General features: G+C 36.6%; 1 protein-coding gene across 1 annotated transcript in view; it reads left to right on the top strand.

Moving 5' to 3' along the window:
• Positions 1-24406, top strand: part of LOC135170393 (trace amine-associated receptor 9) — a 43365-nt gene that overhangs the window by 13059 nt on the left and 5900 nt on the right. Inside the window, exons 5-8 of the mRNA XM_064136168.1 lie at positions 8655-8809; positions 9989-10136; positions 21858-22112; positions 24297-24396. Coding sequence (XP_063992238.1) covers positions 8655-8809; positions 9989-10136; positions 21858-22112; positions 24297-24396 — 658 coding nt within the window. The remainder of the gene's footprint in view (positions 1-8654; positions 8810-9988; positions 10137-21857; positions 22113-24296; positions 24397-24406) is intronic.

The raw sequence follows: 24406 nt of genomic DNA on the forward strand, positions 1-24406 counted from the left end.
ATTCATTTCATGCATATGATCTCGCGATTGATTACAATATGAATATTCCGACTGTTTATTTATCTCCATTTACATTTAGTTATTGTTATTTTCCGGGGATCGTTAAATGAAGAGGCTGCGATCTTTCATTTCCACAGCAGTGATCCTGCCCCACCTTCCCCACCCCCATCCAGGATCTATGCATTTGCCTACCTATAATACGCTGTGTGTTTTGGGAAAGAGGAGGCAGCCGACTGGCAACGACGTTAAAATATGTTTCGGAGGTTCCGCAGCTGAAATTCACCCGGCTCCCTGTGTTTTATAGGTATAACGCTCGTGGTGTCTATGTGGTGATGATGGTTGAGGGTATGGAAGCAGCGGGATGCTGCAGTCATATATGATATTACTACATGTCAAAAGTTTGCTTGATTTTTACGATTAAATCGTGAACGTGCTCTGCTCAGTGCATAATGAAAATGGGTTAACAAACTAAACTTTAAATGCAATGAATCAATTTTTCTTTTCTCAGGTAGAAATATGAATCAGAATAGCAAATGACAGCTTGTTGCAAATTATTAGATTTAATAAAATACACATACACTTGAATGTAGGGGTACAGATGCCCCTTTCTGTTGACTTTGAGTGTGTGGGTGACCCTGGATATGGTTCGGCTAATGAGTCGCGGTGTGAAGTGGTAGGACAACGGGTCTTACGTATGAAGGAGCGTGAGATTTAAGGCAGTCGGTGTGTTGTATTCCACGATTTAAATAATTCACTTTCTAAAACTTCTTTTATTTTAATGAAAATATTACAATTTTTCAAACAATTGCGGGTGGCACCCTGCCTCTTTTGGGGTGAGGCACTACGATGCCGCTGGGGTCACTCAAACCCCCAGAACTGAGCCTCTACTTCAGTCAATCCTCTCTCCCTCCCTAATAACGAAATTAAATCACTAAAATTCAAATCAATTGAAATATGATTATTATTATTAATCATTATTATTGTTATTATTAATGTTAATTAAAATATTCTTACTATCGGTTTTAGAATTACGCTAACTCAGGAAATATGTTGGAAAACTTGAGGAAGCCGGAAGTCGCTGATAAAACTCCAAATGCTAGCGTAGCTTCGACCAGCCGAAACTAACAGCCCTATCGTATTAGTTTTTCTGATGTTTTTCAGTGCAATCGGAACTCAACTGTAAACCGTTCAAATCATAAAGCCGTTTCCCGGAGATAGTTTATTTTTTTCCGAGGTGTAATCCAAGTAGTTTCCTCGCTTAGTCAGTACCACATGTTGGACCTATTGTTCGAATCACGTGAGCCCAGAAGCTTCAGAGCTGCGACAGGACGATCTACTGTGGGGGTGCAAGACCGACTCCGTTGATCAAGTGAGAATTAGGATTGGTCCTCCACCTGCTGTTAGTCGGATGAGATTAGAATTCAGCGAGACTTGGAATAATTTTAAGGATATTTATAAGGGCAGAACGACCCTCTAGGTAGACAGGATCGATTGTAACGTAACAATCACAACAATGACAATTGAAAAGTTATAGTAAGAATTTTTTTAAGTTGTTACTGGAAAATAATTAATTTAAACAAGGTACATTGAATATTACGTGTCTGTGTAAAGTCAGTCTTTCGTGTTAATTATTTAAATATTCTCGCACTTGTGGAGCACAGCGGTTTAGGACTCCACGAGTACGGACCTGCCATCCGATAGAGCCAACCACCAGGTCAGGACGTAACAATGTAATTCTATCCTTGCTACCTCGTGCCTAGTTTGACTCGCAAAAGTTGATCTCGCCTCAAGCTTTATTCAAGTTTTCCACCTGTGTCGTACACTGAGGGAAACATTCCAGATAAATTACGTACCTTTACCGTAATTCTCGAGCAAAATGCGACTATCGGAAATTTTACGCAACTGTCACCGGATTTTTCCTGATACTTCCGTCATTTTTGCCTGAATAGACAGTGAAAAATTACGATACTGTCACGTCAAATTTCCCAGTCGATTCCGCAATCGACGACCGAACTGCGAGTTCCGTAATTTTTGCGAAATATTTCTCGTCGTGTAGTTATTGAAGTGGTTCGTCGCGGGTCTGCAGTCAATCTAGCCGCCAATCGGAGGCGAGACACTCATGGAACGCTCTAGAAACGAATTTGATTTTCTCCTCTCCCTCTCCAGGTGGCGCTCGATTCTCGAGAGCGTTGTTCCTCGGGATAGTCTGGCGTAGAACGACGTGGTATAGAGTCAAGCTAAGTTTTTTCGATTTTTGCAATAGCCGTTAACCCACCAAATATGCGAGTCGCACTCTATTAATAATAAAGTGACATTAGAAGCATTAATAACGTGTCCACTGATTATTGACTTTCGTCTCACAGAGTTTTCCTTCTCCTCACTGGTCCAACTGAATCGAAAATCCACGAGATCAATTAAATACATCAACAGTATTAATGACTTTTATCGCGTTAGATATCTTTTATCTGCCAATAGTGGCCTAATGGCCGCTGTAATATCATAGTGATGTTTCTTGACACGCGACGAAGTTGTAAAATTTATTTTTTAGATTAAAAAAATGGTTAATTGCGTCTGTTGGAGTTTTTTTTGCAAGTTATTACGGATAAAAATATCTCCGCGGTTTGGTAACCGCAATATCATGTCTGTCTCCTGTATAAAATATTCTGAAACTGTGAATGATTGATGGCAAAGATCTCCGACACATGTGACACATGCGAAAATGTATCTGCACGCGTTGTACCCGTCAATTCGACTGGCTCGGGGTTATCGGATGTCCCTCCGGTGGTGAACCAGCCAGTTGTGACGCCTGTATTCGGTGGACCTCACAGCCCCTTTTGTGGCCATCAATATCAAGTGCATATAATTCTTGAACAATGAACCTTAACGAGAACGTGTTGATTACGAGGAAAGAATTTTTTATTGGAATAACGGAACTTGATGCGAAGGGCATTGTTCGATTTTTCATGGAATAAATAAAGAACAAAAGTCAATCTTATTCTCTTCTGAAAAATGGCCGAGAGGCTGATTGCACCTCTGGTTAGGACCGTCTAACAATAATAAAGTCAAAGTCAAAGTCATTATCTTCTGAGTGTTTATATTTAAATTAAAAAACATTTTTATGGGTTGGAATTCTGAGAAGTGTGAGCTATGATGTTTAGGTTTGATTTGAAGTATGTAGACAAAGTGGAATGAATAGGACTCTTTGAGAGCATGTGACTGGAAGGTCCAGGGTGTTGTTTCCCGTAGAGCGGATGTGTCTTCCGAGAACAATTATTTGAGTTCCATAATACAGAAAGAAAATAGTTTAAATTACTTGAAGAATTGTTATTTCTTATAACCCATTTCCAAAGGCATTAAGGCAAAACAAGTAACACTTTAAAGTAATTCAACTTCTTTAGTAAATTCAGAGATTATCGAAAACTACACAAAATTTTGACGAAAGTTGATCACATTGAGAATTGAAATTATTTCCGCAATTTAATTATCGTTCCTGTTTTTCAAAATCTGTTTTTCGAAAAATAATTCACTGCAGTGTCTTATGGGAAAATCAATATTTTTGTTGTAATCAGAGATCGAATATTGAACTTTTGAATATTAGACGGGAAAAACTCAAAGAATTTTTTGACCCCTCGTCAAAAATAATCCACTGTTTGGGAAACCAGTTCTGTTATTTGTTTATAAGGAAAAAATGTTTACAAAAATCTCAATACTTTCCGAAATATAATTTGGATAATAGTGACAATATGCGATTTTTTTCTAATTTTACTCTATTATATATTACATTAGAAATACGATTGAATTTTTTTATTTATGAAAATTGAGTTTCCCTTCTCTTTTGAATTTTCTCGTACGCTAGTAAATATGAAAAAATTACTGGTCGCCTTCCTGTTGCTATACTTTAAACGTCTATTACTTTTTGTTGATTGATTGACAATTCTAAGTGCTGTTGATAAAGTATTCCATTAACTAAATTCCGCAAAGAATTTTTTTTTATTTAATCTTGCTGAAACCTGTAGCTTTATAAAGCTACAAACATGTATTTACACAAGTAATTTGGAGTCAGCGAATTTAGTTTTTCGTTATCATATGTTCAGGAGTCGAGCAGTTCTACATTTATATTACATTTTCTTAGAAAATTGTCGATAGTTAATAAACATTCCTTATTCAGATCTTTCAAAAATGATTGAGTTTAGTATGGTAGTAAATGTCCGACCAATAGAAGACCATAGACAAATTCCGTGAAAAGATTGATAAACTCTAGTGACCCTCATCCGTTAACTTTTCATTTAATACTTTGAGTTTCGCTAAGTAACAGTGACATATCCTATACTTCATCCCTTTACTTTCCATTACGAAAATGTACTACTGAGATTCTGAAGATTCGGTGAAGCTCCTCGGTGGTCTAACCATTGGCCCGACGGGTGTTGAGGATTTTGGGAAATGGGGGAGGTGATTGACCGCTGACTGCAGTCAGAGAAATGTACCAAAGACACTCATGACTTTGTAGGTTTTTTCTAAAGTGGCATCGTCTGTTCAAAGGCTTCACTTTAACTCAAGGGTTTCGTCTTGAAATCGACGGACCGAAACAATCTACGATATAGATGAGTGCGTTAAAAGGCAACAATCATTGAGACAGAGTCACCTACATCAGCTGATTTAAGGATTTTTTTTGTTTTTTCTTGTTTTTTTTTTTTTTATATTAAACAGTTTTAAACCTGGTGGGTTTAATTTGCATACAAATGGTAGGATACAAGAAGGTTATATTGCTTAAATTCTTATCGAACATTTTTCTAGAAATTCACTAATGATCACAATAGATTTTTTCTCTAGTCTGGTCAAAAATTCTCCAGAATAGTACGGTGGAAGGAACTTTTGGTCGCATAATTTTTTAATCATTATTTGTCTAGCACTATTATACAATGAACACTCCCTCAGGACGTGCTCAATATTCTCCTCCTCGTGTCCACATTTACAGCTTGGCGAGATGATGATCCCAACCCGCGCTAGTGATTCTGCTAGACTATGATGGCTGGCCCTGGCTCTATGTACCCCCGATATGGTCTTACGACTCAACTTTTTACCCTTAAACCAAGGGACTTAAAGAGTTATTTTATTATTGTTTTACGTGTCTAATTTTATTTATCAATTCGCTGTGCTTTCTTAAATAGGACTTTAAATATATTTTCTATCCAACTGAAGTATATTTTTAGTTGATCTTGATATAGTCGATTTTCGATGACAATATTGAAGGAAAATTTATTTCTTCACTCGTTTATTATCTACTGTAAACAGATTAAATAGTTCAAAAACGTTTATCTTCGATTATTTACCTCCAATGGTTTAAAAACAACTGTAAAACTGCTGTACTACGGTTGTATTTGCGTTTGATATGATCAGGGGGACCCTAACCCTTCGTCACATCGTACGCCCCTGACGTTGTTTTGAATGTCTTCATTCCACAATAACATCGTTCCTCTTTACTTTCGCAGCAGTATTTTAGATATGCAAAAGGTAAAGTGAGTTGAAGTGACAATAAGTGAACAAATCAAAAGACTACAAATCTAACGAATTTTTAAAATATGATTGATGGAGCCACTTTCGAAAATCGTACACAGCAAACCCTTTTAATCATATTTTCTTCGAAAAATTTGCGCCATTTATCAAAAAGTGACTGCACATTTTCCTGATAACCGTTTTTGTGTCATCTGATCTATTGACAGTAGATGATATAGTCGTAAAAATAGAAATTTCGTATCAGTTTTCTCATCGATAATCGAATACAGTTCATCTGAAAAGGATTAAGTCATAAATGAGTCGAGATTTTACTTTCTTTCAAAATAGTGATCGCAATCCTGAGGAAAACAAATATTCGAGTATGAAATTGTGAAATGAATGAGGACCTTCCATAACAGTCAGGGTAATTTTATCCCTTTCCTTCGAGACAATTACAAAATATCGCTGGTGGTGTCTCAATAATTGGAAACTTGGTCTGCGACTGTTGAATCGCTAATGACTCGAAATAATTGAGAAACCCCCAAATTTAACGCTAATTAATTCAACAGGAATTTGACACAGATAATTTACAGGTACAATATTTTATTATAGAAAAATAATAATAATTCGAAAGAGTCATTCAGTTGACTAAAATTCGCTGAAATTTCATTCAATATTTTTCGAAAAATTTTGTGAGCATGAGAAAGTAAATAATTATGCAGATATTTTGGTTATTATTCCCGTAAAAAACTTGAGTCCGACTCGTCATCGAAAACGAAAAAAATCACGACGAATTGCAATCTAAAAATTGCATTGTTCCCGTAATTTTGATCGAGAATAAAAATGCACAATTTGTGGCATGAGCACGATAGGAATGAGCTGAGAAAATCGTATTTTGTGGTTTGGCATCGATCAGCCTGTGATAATGGAACAATTTACCATCGAGTCTGTGATTGTGTTGTGAATTACAGGTATTAATGATGGAAGCACCACAGATATCTGTCAAATTCTCGCACTCAAATGCATTATTAAGGTCGATGTACGTCTATTGTTACGCTGTCTATTGATTAATGTTACAATTCCCCGGAAGCTAGTTTTAACAGTTGATTTCAAATTAACGAAACTAAATTCTAATTAAATAGTGAATCGATTAGCACTACAAAGAGTTCCATTATTCCGCTAATAGAAAAATTTAACGATAAATAAATAGAAAAACAATTCCAATACGACAGTTGAAACCGGAATGAACCAATTGAGGTGAGATAGGAAACATTACTTAAAGCATCCAATTAACAGAAAATTTTTAATTAACAGAATATTCCGATTGGTGGTTTATAATTCACTCCGAACTTAGTTTATTAATTACAATAACAACTTGAGATTACTTGAGATACTTGTCTACCTTACCTCAAATCCATCACCAAATTTTCCCCATGCTATATTCTTAATCTCCACAATTTGGGCATACTTATAGGGATTTCCTCCTCTTGACATCCCACTAATCCGTCATCATTTTACTATCCGTTCTTCCCGTTTATTGCTTGCTATTTTCCGTCTCTTCCTAAAGTTACCGATATAAAATCACTTTACTCTACCGACCTTGCAAATTTACTTCTTTTTACCACCCGCTGAGACAGGCCCAAACCTTCCCTCAGTTATTTTACCTCCTCCTTCTTTCTTTTACCCAATTACATTCTTTTTTTTCATCTCCCATCCTCGAAATCTCCTCCCTCTCCCCTTTCTCTTAGATATGTTGCATTTATCAGAATTTTAGTCTCTAAGTTCGTTAAGGGGTTATTCTCATGTGAGCACTTCAAAAAATCGAATTTTTTTTTTGAAATTTTGACAGTAAAACCTATTGAAAACATGCTGTGAAAAATTCAGACCGAAATTCATAGTATTTGATAAGTTACAGCTCATAGTCGCCGACGTGTCGTAAGCGATTGTCTACCAGGCTTTCAACTTTAAACGCGTTTTTCTCGAATCACCATTTTCTGAAACGGTCAAGGTCCTACAAGAAAAAGTATTCAACCGATTGCTTTAAAATTTACATATGTTGTTCTACTCATTTATAGTTATCGTCCCTACCACAATTGTTTATTTTCGACAATATTTTCATATTTTTTTTAAACGATTTGTAACGAAAAAGAAGGAGATTTTCGTGATTTTTTTTTTTGAAGTTCGATATTTTTTTTTGTTTTTAATGAAATTGATCATATTTGGTAGGGACGATAGCCACAGATCTACTGAATAATAATCCATTCGATTTTTTTATCTCAGACAACATGAACAGCCGCTATCACCTTGACCAGTGAACTACCTTTTTTTGTTGGGGACTACTTTGACTTTAAAAAAATATATGTTAAAAATGTAAAAAACGGAAAAAAAAATTTTTTTCGTATATTTCAAAATACAAATAAGAATATATTGAAAAATCAACATGATTGAAGTTTGTTGTCGCATAAAAAAAAAATTCCGAAAAAGTGGTAAAATATAGGCGTTCACATGAGAATAACCCCTTAAGACTCAACCCCCGAAATATCGTCACTTTTTGCCACTATTTAAGTGTATCTTTGTCGAAATAAATAGTCACATTTAATTCTTCTTCTCGATCAATATTACGTTTTATTATTCTTCGTGTCCCCCTTACTATTAATTCACATGTGATACAAAGATTGATTCGGCGTATCACGTTTCCCACGAATAATTATGTGTAGACAAATACTCGAATTTACAACTCGATTAAAATCATTTAGATTATTACTCGTGGCGAAACAGGAACACTCACTTTCTTTCGAAAATCTCTAAGTGTCACGGTATTTATAAGTTCAATACGATTTTATTGAGAGTCCAACAACTTACTACCTTCATGGAAGAAAATGAATGAAATATCCCGGTGGAAAGTTGATTGAGACGCAGGAAGGAAATGATGAAAATTACGAAGTTGATCGATGGACAGGAAGAAAATATTGAAAACTACCCGGAATACGAATTCATCATTCTCCTTTCATATTCTCATGTCCCAGAACGTGAGACACAGACCCAGGCCATCAATCTTAGAGTTTCATGGCCTATCGAACCTATTGAACCCTGAAAGATGAGGTTTTCACAGGAAGAAAAAGTATTTTCACCGTTTATTGAAATATGATATTTTCTTTCAGTACTACATGCGTCAGGGTTGCATGGCTGTGATGTCTACTACTTGGATAGCCAGCGTTGCGATATTTGGAAGTCTTGTCTTACCCAGCGGCGGTTATTACTTCAATAGCTCGGGTCTTCTCGCTTGCGATCCTTTCTTCGCAAAAGCATCTTTCAGGTTTGATATATTGATTTTATTTATAAAAGCCGGGAAGTTCCTGAGGATTTATTAAATTCCGAATTATCTCGGACGAGTGGGGCTGACAGAGAGAAATATCCGGTGAAGGTTACGGAATGATTCACGTCATTCGCGATTGTGAATCGGTTTCCGGAAATTTTTACAGGAATTTAAGTGGGGAAACATGGAACGTTCGGGGAATTTGAAGGTGTATCACTATATGAAGTGCGGGGTGGAATTTTTTTTATGAAGAATTGAAATCAGGCAGGAACTTCGTGACTTGAGGGGAGAGAAATATTCAGTAAAAATTACGGAAGTTGATTTGGTTTACGAATTACGAAAGTGAATAGGGAAATTTATGTGTTGAGATCGCAATTTTTACAGAAGATTTGGATGACAATTACGGAACGGTCTGAAGAGATTTTGGAACAGTTCCGGAAAATTTTACTACATTAGATGTCGCGTCATAATTACGGAAAAGTTACGTCATTTTTATTTAATATTTCTCTCTGTGTAGATCGTAAAAATCGATCTACGGGAAATGACATTTTAGGTAAAATTTAGACCTTCAGGGGGTGAAATGAGGGACGAAAGTTGGTTTTATCACAAAAATTAGCTTCTCAAGTCTAATTTTTCTAACAGAAGTTGATCTAAAAAGTGGTTTATTATCATTTCGTCTAATCTAATCTAATTACAAAATCAACTCAACTGATCCCCCATCAAATTTCCAAAATTATTCCTTATAAAATTACCAAAAAAGATCGGAACATTTTTTTATAAAAATCGAATCGATAATCTATAGACAAACCTCTGACTCTCTTGGTACCCCACCATGCAAAAATAATTTGTAAACAATATTCAAATAATTTCAGAGATAAAATCAGACCAAATGATATAAAAATTATTTGTAAAAATTCATCTCTCTTACGGGAAAGAAATTGGAACGCAAAAATTATTATTATTATTGTGAATGATATTTTGTAACGTCATTAATATATTTTTTATCGCAATTTTTATCGAATTTTCATGGAGAACGAGAGTGTGAGAATTGAATCATTAAAGGTTCATTAACGATTTCACGTTGCTCATGCAAAAATTTACTAAAACCTTGCACCACCTGAAATAATGCTGGCGAAATAAATTGAATTACGTTAACCCGATTATTCTATGGATTTACAGGATATTGGCCTGTTGTTGCTTTTATTTCCCAACAACTATGGTACTGATGTACTGCTATGGGTCCGCGTTCCATGTTAACAAATTGAGGATTAAACGAGTCGTGTGTGTTAATGCACCGGAGATTGTCAGCGGTGGAAATATCGAGAGGGTAAGTTTTTTAATCCATTAATATATTTCGACTTTACATTATGAAAAATAGAATTAGCGATTGCGTCCATAATTATTGCCCTTCATGGATCAAATGATCTAGTGGACAGATACGTGACTTCGGTTTGTTTGAAATAAAAACATTTGAGCCGGCGAAAAAATGAGGGAAAATGTTTTTTCTCTGATTATAATTTTCTTCGAGTTATTTGATGCCTAAAGAAGGTTAGGCGGTGTTTCTTGTTAATTTGAGAGTGATTTTTGGTGGTATCCGGTAGCTCAGTTGGTAAGAGTAGCCATTTTTGGGCTCACTCTCACAGACAATATAAATAGTTTTGAAACTAGCGTTTCCATAATTTTCATTACTAATTAACAAAGCAAGGTTTGTGAATTAGAAGATGATCTAATCATCAGTATGGCGACTCCAAATGTCATAGTACGAGGAATCCTTCCAAATGATAAAGAAATAAGTTTTTGAGTGCGTGATCTTATTCAATGTATTTTCCATATGTATTTTTGTCGGTCAATAAACGTACTTTTATAAAAAAAAAAAAAAAAAAAAAAAAAGTTGGTAAGAGTAGCCGGCGCGATACTGGGAGACTCGGGTTCGATTCCCGACTCGGTTAAAACGGAAATTGTTTCTCTCTGATTATAATTGTCTTCGAATTTTTGTTTTTTTTAACCCGGGTAAAAAAATTAGCGTCTGCCGAAGGTCACCAGGGAATTTCCGGATTCGTCTCAAGAATCTCCGGAAGATTTCCCTGGTGACTCAAAAAGAATCTCTGAAAGATTTTCCGAAGACATTTTTGTCTGAAGATATTCTGAATCTGAGTTTAGATAACATTGTTAATGAACTCTCACTTTTCTAATCACAAATTTAAATCAGTTAAAATCGTCTGAAATTGAAAAATCACTAAAAAACGTTCATGAAAGCGCATAAAATCATCCAAATCATCTAGTTGCAATTAAAATTAGTAAAAATAAAAAAAAATAGCAATTGCATAGAAAATAACGGCAATATGGCTTTGATCAATTAGGATTTGGCGCCGATTACTCCCCCCTAAATCCCATTCAGGGTCACTAGTCTCCGAATTCAAAAATATACCTACCAGAATTTCCGAATTTTCTGTTCACTTTCAGGAAAAAATTGAATCAAAATTAATAATTCTGTTTGATTTTCCCATGAAGTTGTAAATATTCATTACCAGGATATTCTGAAATTTCAGTGCAACTGTGATACGATAAAATTTCCAGAATGATAACGAAATGTGTTAACAGTGAAATCACCGAAATCCCTTGGAAATCCCATAAAATTGGCAATCATGATGTCACCCGTTTTCAGTTTTCCACCCGAAAGGCCCCTCGGTTTAGAAACCAAAATTAAGTAACACTTAAGGCGGCACTCTTTCCACACTTCGTCCACACTCTAAACCTTCCGTCTAAACTCTATCGCTCTCGTCTGAACTCTGACTACCGTTCCCTCCCTGGAGTAGGCCCTAGCGGCGTCACGTGATCCCAGCGTCTCTGGACCTCGCTCGCTGGAAACGATTTTCCCCTGACATCTCTGGGCCTCTCATAAACCCCCAAAATATGACCCTCCAGCTACTTCTACTGTACAGTCTTGCATCCCCGTACCATCCATGTCCATTTGCGTGGTCAACCCATCAATAGCACTTATTGCTACGCCTACAATATAACCTGATAGCTACACTTGTGAGAACTTTATCCCTCGCTTCTTACTCCTACTCTAAAATAAAACCATTAAGTTCCAAGAATCTATTTCCCCAAAACTAATCTTTCTTCTAATATATAAAATTCTCGTGTCACAGTTTTTGTTCCCATACTCAGCCGAAACGGCTTGACCGATTTTGATGAAATTTTTTGTGCTTACCCGGTATCTATGAAAATCGGCCAACATCTATTTTTCATCCCCCTAAATGTTAGGGGTAGTCCACCCCTAAAGTTTTATTTTTTATTTTTTATTTTTTAGACAAAATTTTTAATTTCTATTTTTTTATGATACAACATACAAAAATACATACAATCGTCAATTTTCACCCTTCTACGATCAACCCTTATTTTTTAATAGCCATTTTAGTAATTTAATCACTACAGGTGTCACTTCTGACCCAGTAAACAGCACGGAGTAGGGATTTTTTGTCTACACTAGAAATTACTAGGAAATTATTTATTTGGCAAAACAACGTTTGCCGGGTCAGCTAGTACCTACACAAAAATTCCCAATACTACATTTAATCGACATTAATCCTAGAACGTTGCACTGGGGTACAAATATACCCCACGCCATATTTAGGGCTGTGTGGAAACGAGAATCCTGCATTTATCGACCGGATATCAAGTTAAATTCTGTATGATTTTTTAAATAAATTCCGCAATTCCACTTACACAGTCGTATTCGTTATTAAAAAACGAAGAAAATCATGTATAACAACATTTTCCAATTTTAATTTTTACCTGCGAAAATTGCGGTCTAACACGTGGGGTACGTTTGTACCCCAGTGCAACGTTCTAGGGTTAAGTCACAGTTTCTCTCTAAGACCCCACCGACGACCTCTCCTGGATCTCCCCTCATATTGTTTTTGCTCATTTCAATTCCTCCACTTCAGTACCACCGAGCACTGGAATCCAGACACTCTGTTACTGTAAACCCTAAAGTTTTTTCCTGTGAACCACCTCCCCCGTACTCATTCCCTCAATTTCCATGAAGAAGCATTGCCGAGAAGTTACCCATTCAAAATTATTCGATGATAAATCGAGGCCAAACTACGACTGTCTCATCAAACAAAGGTGCTACCTCTCCCCCGCCCCTCCCCCACCAAACTTAGACTTTCTCAAACAAAACTTGATAGACGAGACTGAGACACGAGATCGTCGAAAGCATCCACTCCATCGAACTCACCCCGAAGTCTTTATCATTTCCGGTAAATTTATGGGTACAAGTACCAAAAAGAGGGCAGAATGAAGAAAAATGGCGGAGCAAGAGTGGCTTTCAGCAAAGGTCACGTTTATATCCAATGGAACGAGAGGGTGTGAAATGAGAACGCTAACGGGTGGGGAGGGAGGGGGGAGGTTAAGAGGGGGGCGAACTTTTCGGCGCTAGGCCAGGAATCCTTGCCAAATTCACTTTGAATGCCTCGATCGAAACTTCACCAGGATCCGACGTCTCTGGATCCCCTGAAGTTGGTGACGGTGGTGATACTTGTCGCTGGAATTTTTTCGTCCCTTCACGCGCATACTGATACGTTTAATTAGGGAAACGGTTAATTGAGGTAAGATTGATTAGATTGACGATGAAGTGGGAAGAGGAGGGGAGGGGAGGTAATGCGACACAGATTGTGAGGAAAGTTCAGAGACACGTGGGAGGCGAGGGATTTGGAAACATTGGAGGTAACGTGTGACAGGCTTCAACGGAGCGGGTGGAAAGGGAGTGTGTGACAAGATGGATCAAAGTTGTGACGTGTAAAAAGTGGATTTACTGATGATGTATGTGAACTGAGAGAATAATATAAATTTGCCAATTAAATATTCTTCTGAGAAGAATTTAAAGCGGATTTTCTAATGGAAATTTTGGACATTTGTTTGGGTAAAAAAAATTAATTGGCAAATTTTGTTTTGCCATCGGTGTGGGAAATGGACGATGGGGGAAGTTTAAAGAATTATATGGGTGGATAATTAAATTGTAAATATTCAGATTATTGTAAAATTTTGAAAAGTTAATGGGCGATTTTTTTTATAAATGAAATTGGTAGGGTTTGTAGATAGGAAGAAGTGGAGATGGAGAGAAAAATCTGACAATTTTTATGGTGTGATTCGGATAAAAATTACTGTGCTGTTTTACAATCTCGATGCAAACTGCAATTAATTAATTATTTTAGTGGGAATAAAATTCATCTGTTACTTGTTCATTATAATCGGGTATTTCTCAGGTTCTGATCATTCGAAAAATTTTGTCGTAGACAAATTTTTATGGTTCTTAATCCTTCGAATGATTTTATTGTAGACAAATTTTTATGGTTCCTAATCCTTCGAGTGATATATTCCATACAGTCTACGATATTTGTCTATCATTCCAATATTATAAGCGAAAATTCATCGATAATTTAAATCACAAACTAATATTATAAAAATCAATAATCAAAGAAACGAAATGAAGCGCTTGGCGTATTTAATTCGTCAATAAAAATGGAAAATTAAATCACATAAAACTCAGCAACAGCGAGGTGGGTAGATTTGCCGTTAACCGAGGAAGAGGAAAATGATGAGGAACCCAATCGTAAATCAAATAATCGATCGTCACTGCAAGTTAGTATATACTGAGCGACACTACCGTTGGAGGACGAAGCCTTGGACTCATCGTTCTACCTCTTGGGTTGAGGTAATTACCGCCCAAGCATTTAGCCCCCTTTCCAGAAGGATTGCCACCAACCCCCTTTCCTACTCCTCCTCCCTCCCCACCTCCCTGACCCCTTCGCCGCATTTTCTCACTCCCCTTCGTGGAACTCTCGGTGCTCTTCCGGCACGACTTTTACAGAATGATGACTGCCCTATCTCCAGGGAGATTCTTCTTTTCTTCTAACATCGGTCTTTTAACACTTCAACAATCTTATTACAAGTCACCAATATAGTTGGAACATTCATCACGTGGTGATGATAAATCGTAGGAGAAAGGAACGTATCAAAAACGAGATCGTGATTTTGTTTTAGATGGAGAGATATCTGGAGGGGAGTTTTCTTGGAAACAAATTGGTTTTCTTTTATTCCAAATCAAATTGTGTCAACATCCCAACACTGAGAAAATAGTCAATGTCATAAGACTGAAATGTGAGGACTGTGGACTTCGCCCCCCCCCCCGCATCCTACATTAAACAAAAAGTCAACAATATTTTTGGAGTAAATACTTTTACTAAAAAGCGTAATATTCGAATAAGTTTGTGGAACACTTGTCTTGGATGAATATCATTGTTCTTGGAATGTAGTGTGGGAAATATTTTGACATTAGCTCGAACAAGCGACCCATTGTAGACGTCACCGAGAAATATGGCAAACACTTCGATCGTTTATGACCTAAAAAACTCAACACGTGAACAGCCCAATAGACAAAAAGGCCTTGTCTTTGGGTCAGACCTCTCATCCTGGATGAAGCGAGGGGTAAGGACACTCTCGAACGGTCTCTCGAGTGAACCACATCGGATTATCAGTTCAGCTATAATTATATGGAGTCTTTCACTAAAACGCATATGTTAAAAACTGAATGAAGATCGTGTCGTGTAATTAAATAGTGGGAGATATTTATTTCCTACAGTAGTGAGGTGTTTTGATAATAATTATAGTAAATCTTGAACAGGTATTGTACGACGTTGACCGTAGTGCACTCGAGCTATCACTTTAATATCAGTCGAGATGTTGATCTGTCACTGTCTAGATTTTGACAAATATTCGATGTCAGTGTTTGAATTTGAGAAGGCACTTAAATATTTAAAAGGGGTGAACTGATTGGTGGAATGTAAAATGACTGAATTATTTGATAAATGCCAAGAACACATCACACTTAAATTTGATCAGAGTCAATTAATTTTGATTTATTGTACACCAATCACTGATAAGTAAACAAAGTCTGTTTAATCTATTTTGTTTATACCAACTGACAAGTAGGCAAAAATCTCCACTAACACTTTGTAATTTCAAAGAATGGAGATATTTGTATCATCTTTTAACTCAGATGAGGATCACGAAAAAATAATAATAATAAAATTAAAAATTTATATATCAACAATGTGGTGCGAACGCAATAGATTAATTTCTGCATATTATTTCCGTAACGTCTCGAATATTCCAAACACAAGAATTTGAGACAAGTACTATCTATCCTTATCCCCCACCAAATTCTAGGGCAATTCTCGAACCTTCGATCAGCGAAGGTATTTAAACTGGTGCGCTACACGAGACTACAAAGAGTCTAATACATTCGTGTTATGTAAACACATCTCACCCATTAATCTATATCTCTATTTCAATAATATGACACCGGATTATAATTCATTACCCTCACCGAAATCGCCAAAAAAATTGTTTTGTAATTTAAAGAGGAAATAATTTTTAGTGGAGTCAAAAGAAACAAAATTTTAAGTGTAATGAGTGGTATATTTTTAGCTTATGGTTCATTATAAATTTAAATTAAATTTGAGGTTTTAACTTTCAAATCGTAAACTAAGACAACTGAAGAATCACATAGCAATTAGCGATTTTTTAAATTATTGATATGTTAAAATAGATTGAACTATTCGTATTTCTATTTTTTTTTTTTCAAACTTCACTAAATTACATTTTTTAATATTTTCATTTTCAATTTACGATGAATCACATAAAATATTCAAACTAGTCTTTTATGACTTGACTCACTTCACGTTGTCCTGTAAACAGCTGATCGCCATCGAAACCCAAAAAACGTTATTTTACCTCCCAAAAAAGTCTCAAAATGTGCATCAGCGAGGAAAATCTTGTTTCCACGATTACTTGAAAAATAATGTAGATAACGACCCGAAATATCTGGCAACAACTATAACAATTATTCCACTTCTTCTAGATACACCCAATTGTTTATATAAATTAACATCTCCAAATATCTCATTGCAATTTCTTCTCAAAATACTCATCTCAGTCGCCACTATATGAGACAATCAAAGTATATCATCTCCCTCTGTCCCTCCAAAAATCTTCACCGCATTTCCGTTATTCAGTTTGTTCCCCTTTTGATTCCGATTAATGTTAACAATTATGATTTTCAATAGACACTATCCATCGAGTACTTTTCGAGACAGCGTAATTGCAACATTTCTACCCGCGCAATGCACAGAAATTAAAATGATCGGATTTTATTGAAACCAACTGCTGCTACTTGACGGTGGCCCAAAATAGTGAGGTTGTTAAATCTCCATATTCAGAAGTGTAAGACCAAGTCCTCGGGTGCACTCATGAAAATTCACATAACATCTACCTTTCATGGCTTGATTGTATTATTATCACTGTTGTAAAGTAGATATGTTGGTTTCCGCCACAAAGCTTCTCCCTTTATATCTATGTGTAATCACTTCTCGATTTTCACTGGAGTCCTCCCTCTGCTTTTCACTCCACCATCACCCCAGTTTTCACGACTTCTCCATGAAGTGTACTTACCAGTTTCTTCGATCCCGGACGGCATCCGGGAGAGTTGGATTCATGTATTAAACATAGTGAAAACGACAAAGGAATTCCCGACATTTTACAGCCCCGAGAGCTACATTATCTCGGATTATCCGTCTTATTCGATAAGTGCTGTGTTCCTCTTATATTTCCCCGATCTATTGATATATCGGTGAATTTTCAATGGAGTCGAATACCTGTGGCATTCCATGAACGTCCAATTCAGTGTATTGTGTGGATGCAATGAACGTATTACGTTAACCCTGATGGATATTTTGGGATTTTCTGTCATGAAATTCAGGAGTTTTATTTCCCTTATTCAGCAGTTCTATTCGATATGTTTGAAATAACAATTCCACTGAATTATTTGAGGAGTAAAATAATTTTTTCAGTGCGCCTGGGAAGGAAAGTTTGTAGGGAGGAAAGTAGTACTTTCCGCCCTAGGGCGGAAGTCACGAATTCCTAGTGACTTTCCTGAGGAGAACGAGAAGTGCTACTTTTCTCCCGCTTATCAGAAAGCAAAGTACGAATTTTTTTTGGAGATGTCGGGAAATACACATTTTTTTATAGAGCAGGATTTTTTGGCGCGCAGGCTTTTTGGCGCCCATATATATTTTGGCGATTCCAAATTTATTTTTTTTAACACCATTAACAATTTGACATCACGAAATCAGTTATTAACGACAGAAAACATTCACAAAAAAAAAAATGCACACACACATTGCACACGCACATTGCATTTGGCGCATCTTCATGACTTTTATTTTTCAGCGCCGAAATTTCAATGGGCGCCCAAAAAATCAGCGCCAAAAAAACCGGCGCCAAAAAGTCGCGTACCGATTTTTTAAATATGTATTGGATTATGGGATTCAAATAAGCAACACTTTTGTTCTATTTTATACACTTTATATTTAATCATCATACTTGGCTCTACTTATGTCAGGAGGTACGTTCCTCTAGCGATTCTCACGATAGACTAAACTCAAAGATAGTATTTTGGGCCTCATGGACCAGAACACTTCCATCCCCGAAAAGGTTTTTATTTTATAGTCCCATGGCCACTTCTGGTCAAGTTCAGCCCGCAAAGGACATTCCTTCGTTAATTTTGACCAATCAAAGGTGTTGGGCCTTTCCCCTTCCAGTTCCACCGACCCTCCGACTTACTGACTGAGTACTTTGCAAAATGCAGTTCTCGAGATAGAAGACACAACAGTTGTAACCCTCGAATGGAAGTGGTCAGCTACAGCTGAAGTTTGTAGTTAGACTCGAGGTTTGGTGAGGTTTGTAGCTAGAGTTGTAGTTAGACTCGAAATAAAGATTTTGCAAAGAGAAATTACCTTTACATTTTGGAATCCAACAGTAAATTAAAGTGGATTCTGTTTGGAAAAAATTTAGTTACCTCTTTGAAATAAATAAATCCTATGATTTTATGATCTTGATCCTACACTCAAGTATCAAATATACTTGTGTGGGATCAATGTGGTGGGCAAGAAATAAATGTAAAAAAGTCTATTTCAAAAAGAACTATAATAATCATAAAATATTAACTTGGTACAAAGATGTTGATTAAAAGTAAAAATATGCCGCGATTAAAGTAAGTGTTCTCTCCGAAAACCCAAAACGAACTAAGTGTCCACTCTTCCAAATTTCACTCATTCTCATCCATAGTTCCCCTCTCTTCACTGCACTAGAACAAATCATCCATTGTTTAGCGGTCCGCACACTGTCTCCACTGGACCTCACACAAATGCCCCAAAAAAGGAATGCATGCCGAGGGGCCATTCATTCGTGAAATCACTGTGTCACTTCGGGCTGAAATCATATTTGAAATCACATGAAATCTCATGAAATCGGTCGAAGTTAATTGCAATCAGAGAAATTCTGGAATTTCATCGATTTCAGGTGACTGCAAATGAAATTACATGAAATCAGTGAAATGCCATGCAATCAGTGAAATCGCATGAACTATAACACCAAAAAATAAATAGAAAATCGTCCGCAGATAAGACAAAAAAAATTCGAATGTATTAAATAGGTGAAATATACACGGAATATTTTCGATGAATTCAACGTGTTTTGCATCGAGGTGTTAACCTCCTTTTGTTTTCAACTTCGGACGCTTTTTTTACGGGAAAAAAAACAAATACACAACGCGAGAGGATCGACTCATAAAGTTCTCAGAGAAAATCGATCGACGTATTTTCTCAGAATCCCCCAAATCGACGTTGGACGCGTTTGAACTGGCAATTTCGACCACACGCGAAGTAATACAGTTATTAACGAAACGTCGTCAAATCATTTGAAATCGTGAAATCGTGAAATCACCGGAAAAAAATCCCTGGCAATCACATGAAATCAACGATTTCAAGAAATCATTGAAATCATCTCGAAATCAGATGAAATCAGCAATCACTGTGTCATCGAATTTTTGAATGAATGGCCCCTCGATGCATGCCATAAAACTATCACTCAGTTAAACTAAACACTCCACGCTAAATTATTATCGCTAGGAAAAACTATAAAAGATACAAAATAAACATATAGGCTAAACTCTACGTTTCACAATGAACTTATTCAAGCAACAGAAAATCTTTGTCTTCATTTCTAAGAGTCTTTTGTTAATATTAAAAGTTATTGTCCTACTTGTCAAAAAATCTTAAAACCCACACTTGATTCAAATATATCTTTTTTCGTGATCCCTCCGAGTTGAGCAGATGATGCAGCTTTCATGCCACCTCAATTTAATGTTTTTATTCGCTCAAGGACACGTGATCAGAAAATATACCCAGATATGATATTCCACTAGACAGCAATATTAATAAGATGGTTATTATTTATTCATCGCGCATTCCTCTACAGATAGAGAGCTCAGTTTCTTTCGGATTATGAAATAAAAAACCTAATTATACAAGAGTGATGCCACACACGTTTTCGCTGTTAAGCCACTGGTTTAACGTCTAAAACGCAGCGTCGGAGCTCTGTGTGGCGTCAAAGGATTACCGAAAACTCCCTTCAACATGTTACATCTACTGTAATGCTCTCCAAGCCGCCCGAAAAGTTACTGTCGAACAGGACCGATCGGCTCTCTAATCTCCTGTAAAACTTTTTTCGTATATTTTTTCCGGCTGTTCTTCACACACTCTAATGGACGTCCTCAACTGTAATGATCGCCTGAGGTGTGCCAAACTTCGATCGTTGCATGAAAAAAGGGGTAACCTGGTAGGTTTCGTATCTCCTGGCACTCAATGCAATTTTAAATCTGATGAAAAATTGTTAGAAAATTACTCTTGAAATTTAGAAAATGTTACAAAGTTACTCTTTAAATTTTCTAACAATTTGGAAAAATTGGGGACTTTCGACTGAAGAAATTTGAGAAAAGGAAATAATTTTCGTACAAAGTAATTTCTACATGACGTCCCAAACGAGATAAATTATGATCTCTTATGACTCCTACGTGCAAAAATTGAACCCAAAGGAATTTTAATTATTTACAGTATATCAGGGAAAACCTGAGAAACATAAAAGGTCATCATTTTTTTTTTATATATAATGTTCACGACTGAACAGATACTTTTTGGGTTTGGTTCAGATGAATTACTTTTTAAAAATATTTCTTCAAGCTTGCTGACGCCTATAAGTTTATAAAAAAAATTTGTGTATAATATTTTCAGGAGTTAATCAGTTATACATTTATACTACATTTAAACAAAAAATTATCGATTGAGGATGAATTAGTTCACGGAAAGAAGAGTCAGTGGAAAATTACTGTGCCGGTCACTAGAAGCAAGGTGAATGCTAGAATACTGGAATGTCTTTTAATTCAATTCTTTGTAATTCATTATATTAATCTTTGTAATTAATTATATATAACTTCGTAAAATTGACTAAACAGCACTATAAAATTTCAAGGTCGATAATTTTTAATGAACGATTCATAGAAATCTTTGGAAAATTCCTATCTAGGTCAGTTTAGTTAATTAGACCTTCCTTCATTATTTACTATGCCACAAAGCAGTTTCTCAGTAACTCGTTGTGATTGGTCAACGATGAGCGCCGAACGTGGCCGATTATTGCCGACGTTGGACTTCGTCCCAGGAAATGTTGCATCGGACTTTGAATTTTTACGAGGCCCATACAGAAATTTTCTTAAAGAAAAATTCACAAAGAAATTTTACTATGCAGCATAGTAATTATTCTCAGCACTGCAGTGTGCGCCGAGATTGTAAGACAGCATAATAATTTATACCGGAATCACACTATAAAAATTCTCATATTTTTCTCTCCGTGTGGTCATATTTTCCACTTCTTCCCCCGATCCGCCTCCCCGAGTGTTAATTTTTAATTAAATTTTCTCATACTATCAAAATAACTATCACAAACTAAACCTGACATCAACAAATGTATTTTCTTTTCGTTGATGTCTATCATTAGAACAAAAAATGCGAAATGAATTTTACGATAAACCACGACATTTTTTTTTTTGTCAAATTGTTTTATTAAGAATCTAAACACAATTTATTTTCAGTTCGTTGCCCACGAGAGACGATTATCAACATCGGTATCCCGGACAATGGCAGCTATGAGCCTGGGATTTATCGTTATGGTAACACCATGGACAATTCAAGAAGTCGTTGTTGCCTGCACCGGAAGTAAACCACCGCCTTTCCTTGATTTTCTCGCAACGTGGCTCGCACTGTCGAACAGCTTCTGGAATCCATTTCTCTACTGGCTGCTCAACAACCACTTCCGGCGAATTTCACGAGACATATTTTATACGAAGGTACACTTGTTCCTCCAACTCTTCATTTGAATTATTCAATTTCACGGATTTCAGTATAATTTTATCATTAATTATTGAGGATGAACAAAAGAACAATCTGTCAGTGGGTGGCAACGTCGGGGACACCATTGAAAATTCTTTTTCGTTTTCGAGTTTCAATTCGTGACCGCCAACAGTTTCTCTGACTCTCTACAGCGGTTTTCCCTGATTTACGAGGTAGTGGGAAAAAGAAGAAGTTGACTTGCGGTGTTCCTCGAGACACGAATACGTTAGATATATCTTAGTCGGTGGATCTGTCCACCGACGAAGTTCCTCGGTCTTCAGGCGATTTTTCAGCCGCCGGATGGAATTATTGGGAAAGTTCAATTTTTCAAATTTAAAATTTTGATGGGGAATTACTCACAACGTCATGAAAAATGAAGATGAAAAATATAAATTTGGGTAAATAAGGCGCCAAGAAGAGGTTTTGGGTAGTGCTTTCCGCGGAATATTTTTGAAAAATAAATAGAAATAGAAAAGAGCGCCAAAACGAGAAACAAACTTGTCTCGTTTGCAAACGAGACAAGTGACTTTTGACTATTGAGTCATTTTTTATGAATATCTCGAAATCTAGGGAAGATGGCAAAATTTTTATTCCTAGCTTTTTTGTGAAGTTAATTGAGCCCTACGATAATTGTTTGTTTGGGGATTGTCTGAATTTAGGGTGGAAGTGGGGTGGAAAATTCGAGGAAGGGTAGATTAGGTCTAGCCGGTGGAAATAGTTATTAACATTGGTTGAGTATCTTTTTATAAAACTTTATTGGGGCGACGTACTACCAAAGTCTAGGATTAACAGCGGGTTTACTGGCACTATTTCCCGATGAGTGTCAATTTAACATCGCTAACTGTCCGGTGATGTACTGATTGACAGTAAATTGTTATAGAATATAAGGAGAACTCGTCTTTATACTCGACGGAGATGTACTTGGTGATGCACTTGGTGATGTACTCGGTGAGGTTCTACTCATAGAGAATTTCTGACAATTAAATAGACGTTACTACGTCCTCTGACTGACAAAGACTGACTGACCTGAGATTTGAGCTTCCGGAGTCAGCTCGTTGATCTACTGACCCGAGGTATCGCTCGGAAATTTTGGGCATTGGTCGCCTGTCATCCTTTACCGACTGTAGTTATTTCTCTGCGTTTCAAACATTATTATAACAAAATTCCGCTATCTCCCTTCGATTCGGAGTTATTGTTCAAAAACTAGGCTCACAGATCAGTCAACTTATCTCGTTTTACCACTTCGCTACGAACCCGGTTGTAGGGCTTGGACTGACGCCTTCCTAATCTCCTTAATTTTAAATGAAGCATCCTCATATCTTCCTTTCTGCTCATCCTAGTGTTATCTAATTTCAATGGAAAAAAACCTTTCGCTGACGCAGAGGACCACACCTCGATTTTTAACTGGTCCCTCTGACGGGGGGACTGCTACTGGGAATTGTTGAGTCGGCTGACGGGCAGACACCCCAGCACTGCGTGTGGCGCCCTTCCTCTTATGGGGTGAGGTACTACGCTGCCATTGGCGTCGCTCAAACCCTCAGAACTGAGCCTCTACTTTAGTCAATCCTCTTTGAACGTGCCATTGCAAAGAGCACAGACGTTTTATATAGTGTAACTAAGGGCAATATTCTAATTCATTATCCCCTGCTTAAGATAATTATTAAAAATCTTTTAGGGGTGGTGGAGGGGGTAGTTGTGTCGTGTATAGATATTCGGTAGCACTCGGCTAGAGTTGGTAAGGGGTCGACATTCAGACTCGAAACGTTTTCTTGGCCGACGCTCTACCGCTTTTTTTTATCTCACTACTAATTATTTCCTGAGAAATCATCAGTCAATAAATCATTAATTAATTAATAATAAATTATTCAATATTATAAACTGCATATCTCGATAACCGACAATGATTCTAAACTATAAAAACCCCCACAAAACAGGAAAATCAACACTGAGAAAAAAATATAATTTTGTTAATTAAATATTCTTCTAACAACAATTTGAAGCGAATTTTGCAATAGAAATTTCGGATGTTTGTTGATCCAAAACAAATATGATATGGTTGTTCATCTTCTCTGCAATAAATGAATCAATAAAATTAAACAGTTTCTTGTTCTCAAATTCTAAATAATAACCTTGAATTGCAGATTTTGTGCAGAAAAAAATTCATGGAAACGAAGCAACATTGTTGTGCCACCAGCACCGGTGGCCTGGACATAAACAGCATCGGGGGCTTTGATTTATCAGGTAAATTTGT

Source organism: Diachasmimorpha longicaudata, chromosome 17 (genome assembly GCF_034640455.1).
Source record: "Diachasmimorpha longicaudata isolate KC_UGA_2023 chromosome 17, iyDiaLong2, whole genome shotgun sequence".
Taxonomy (NCBI): Eukaryota; Metazoa; Arthropoda; class Insecta; order Hymenoptera; family Braconidae; genus Diachasmimorpha; species Diachasmimorpha longicaudata.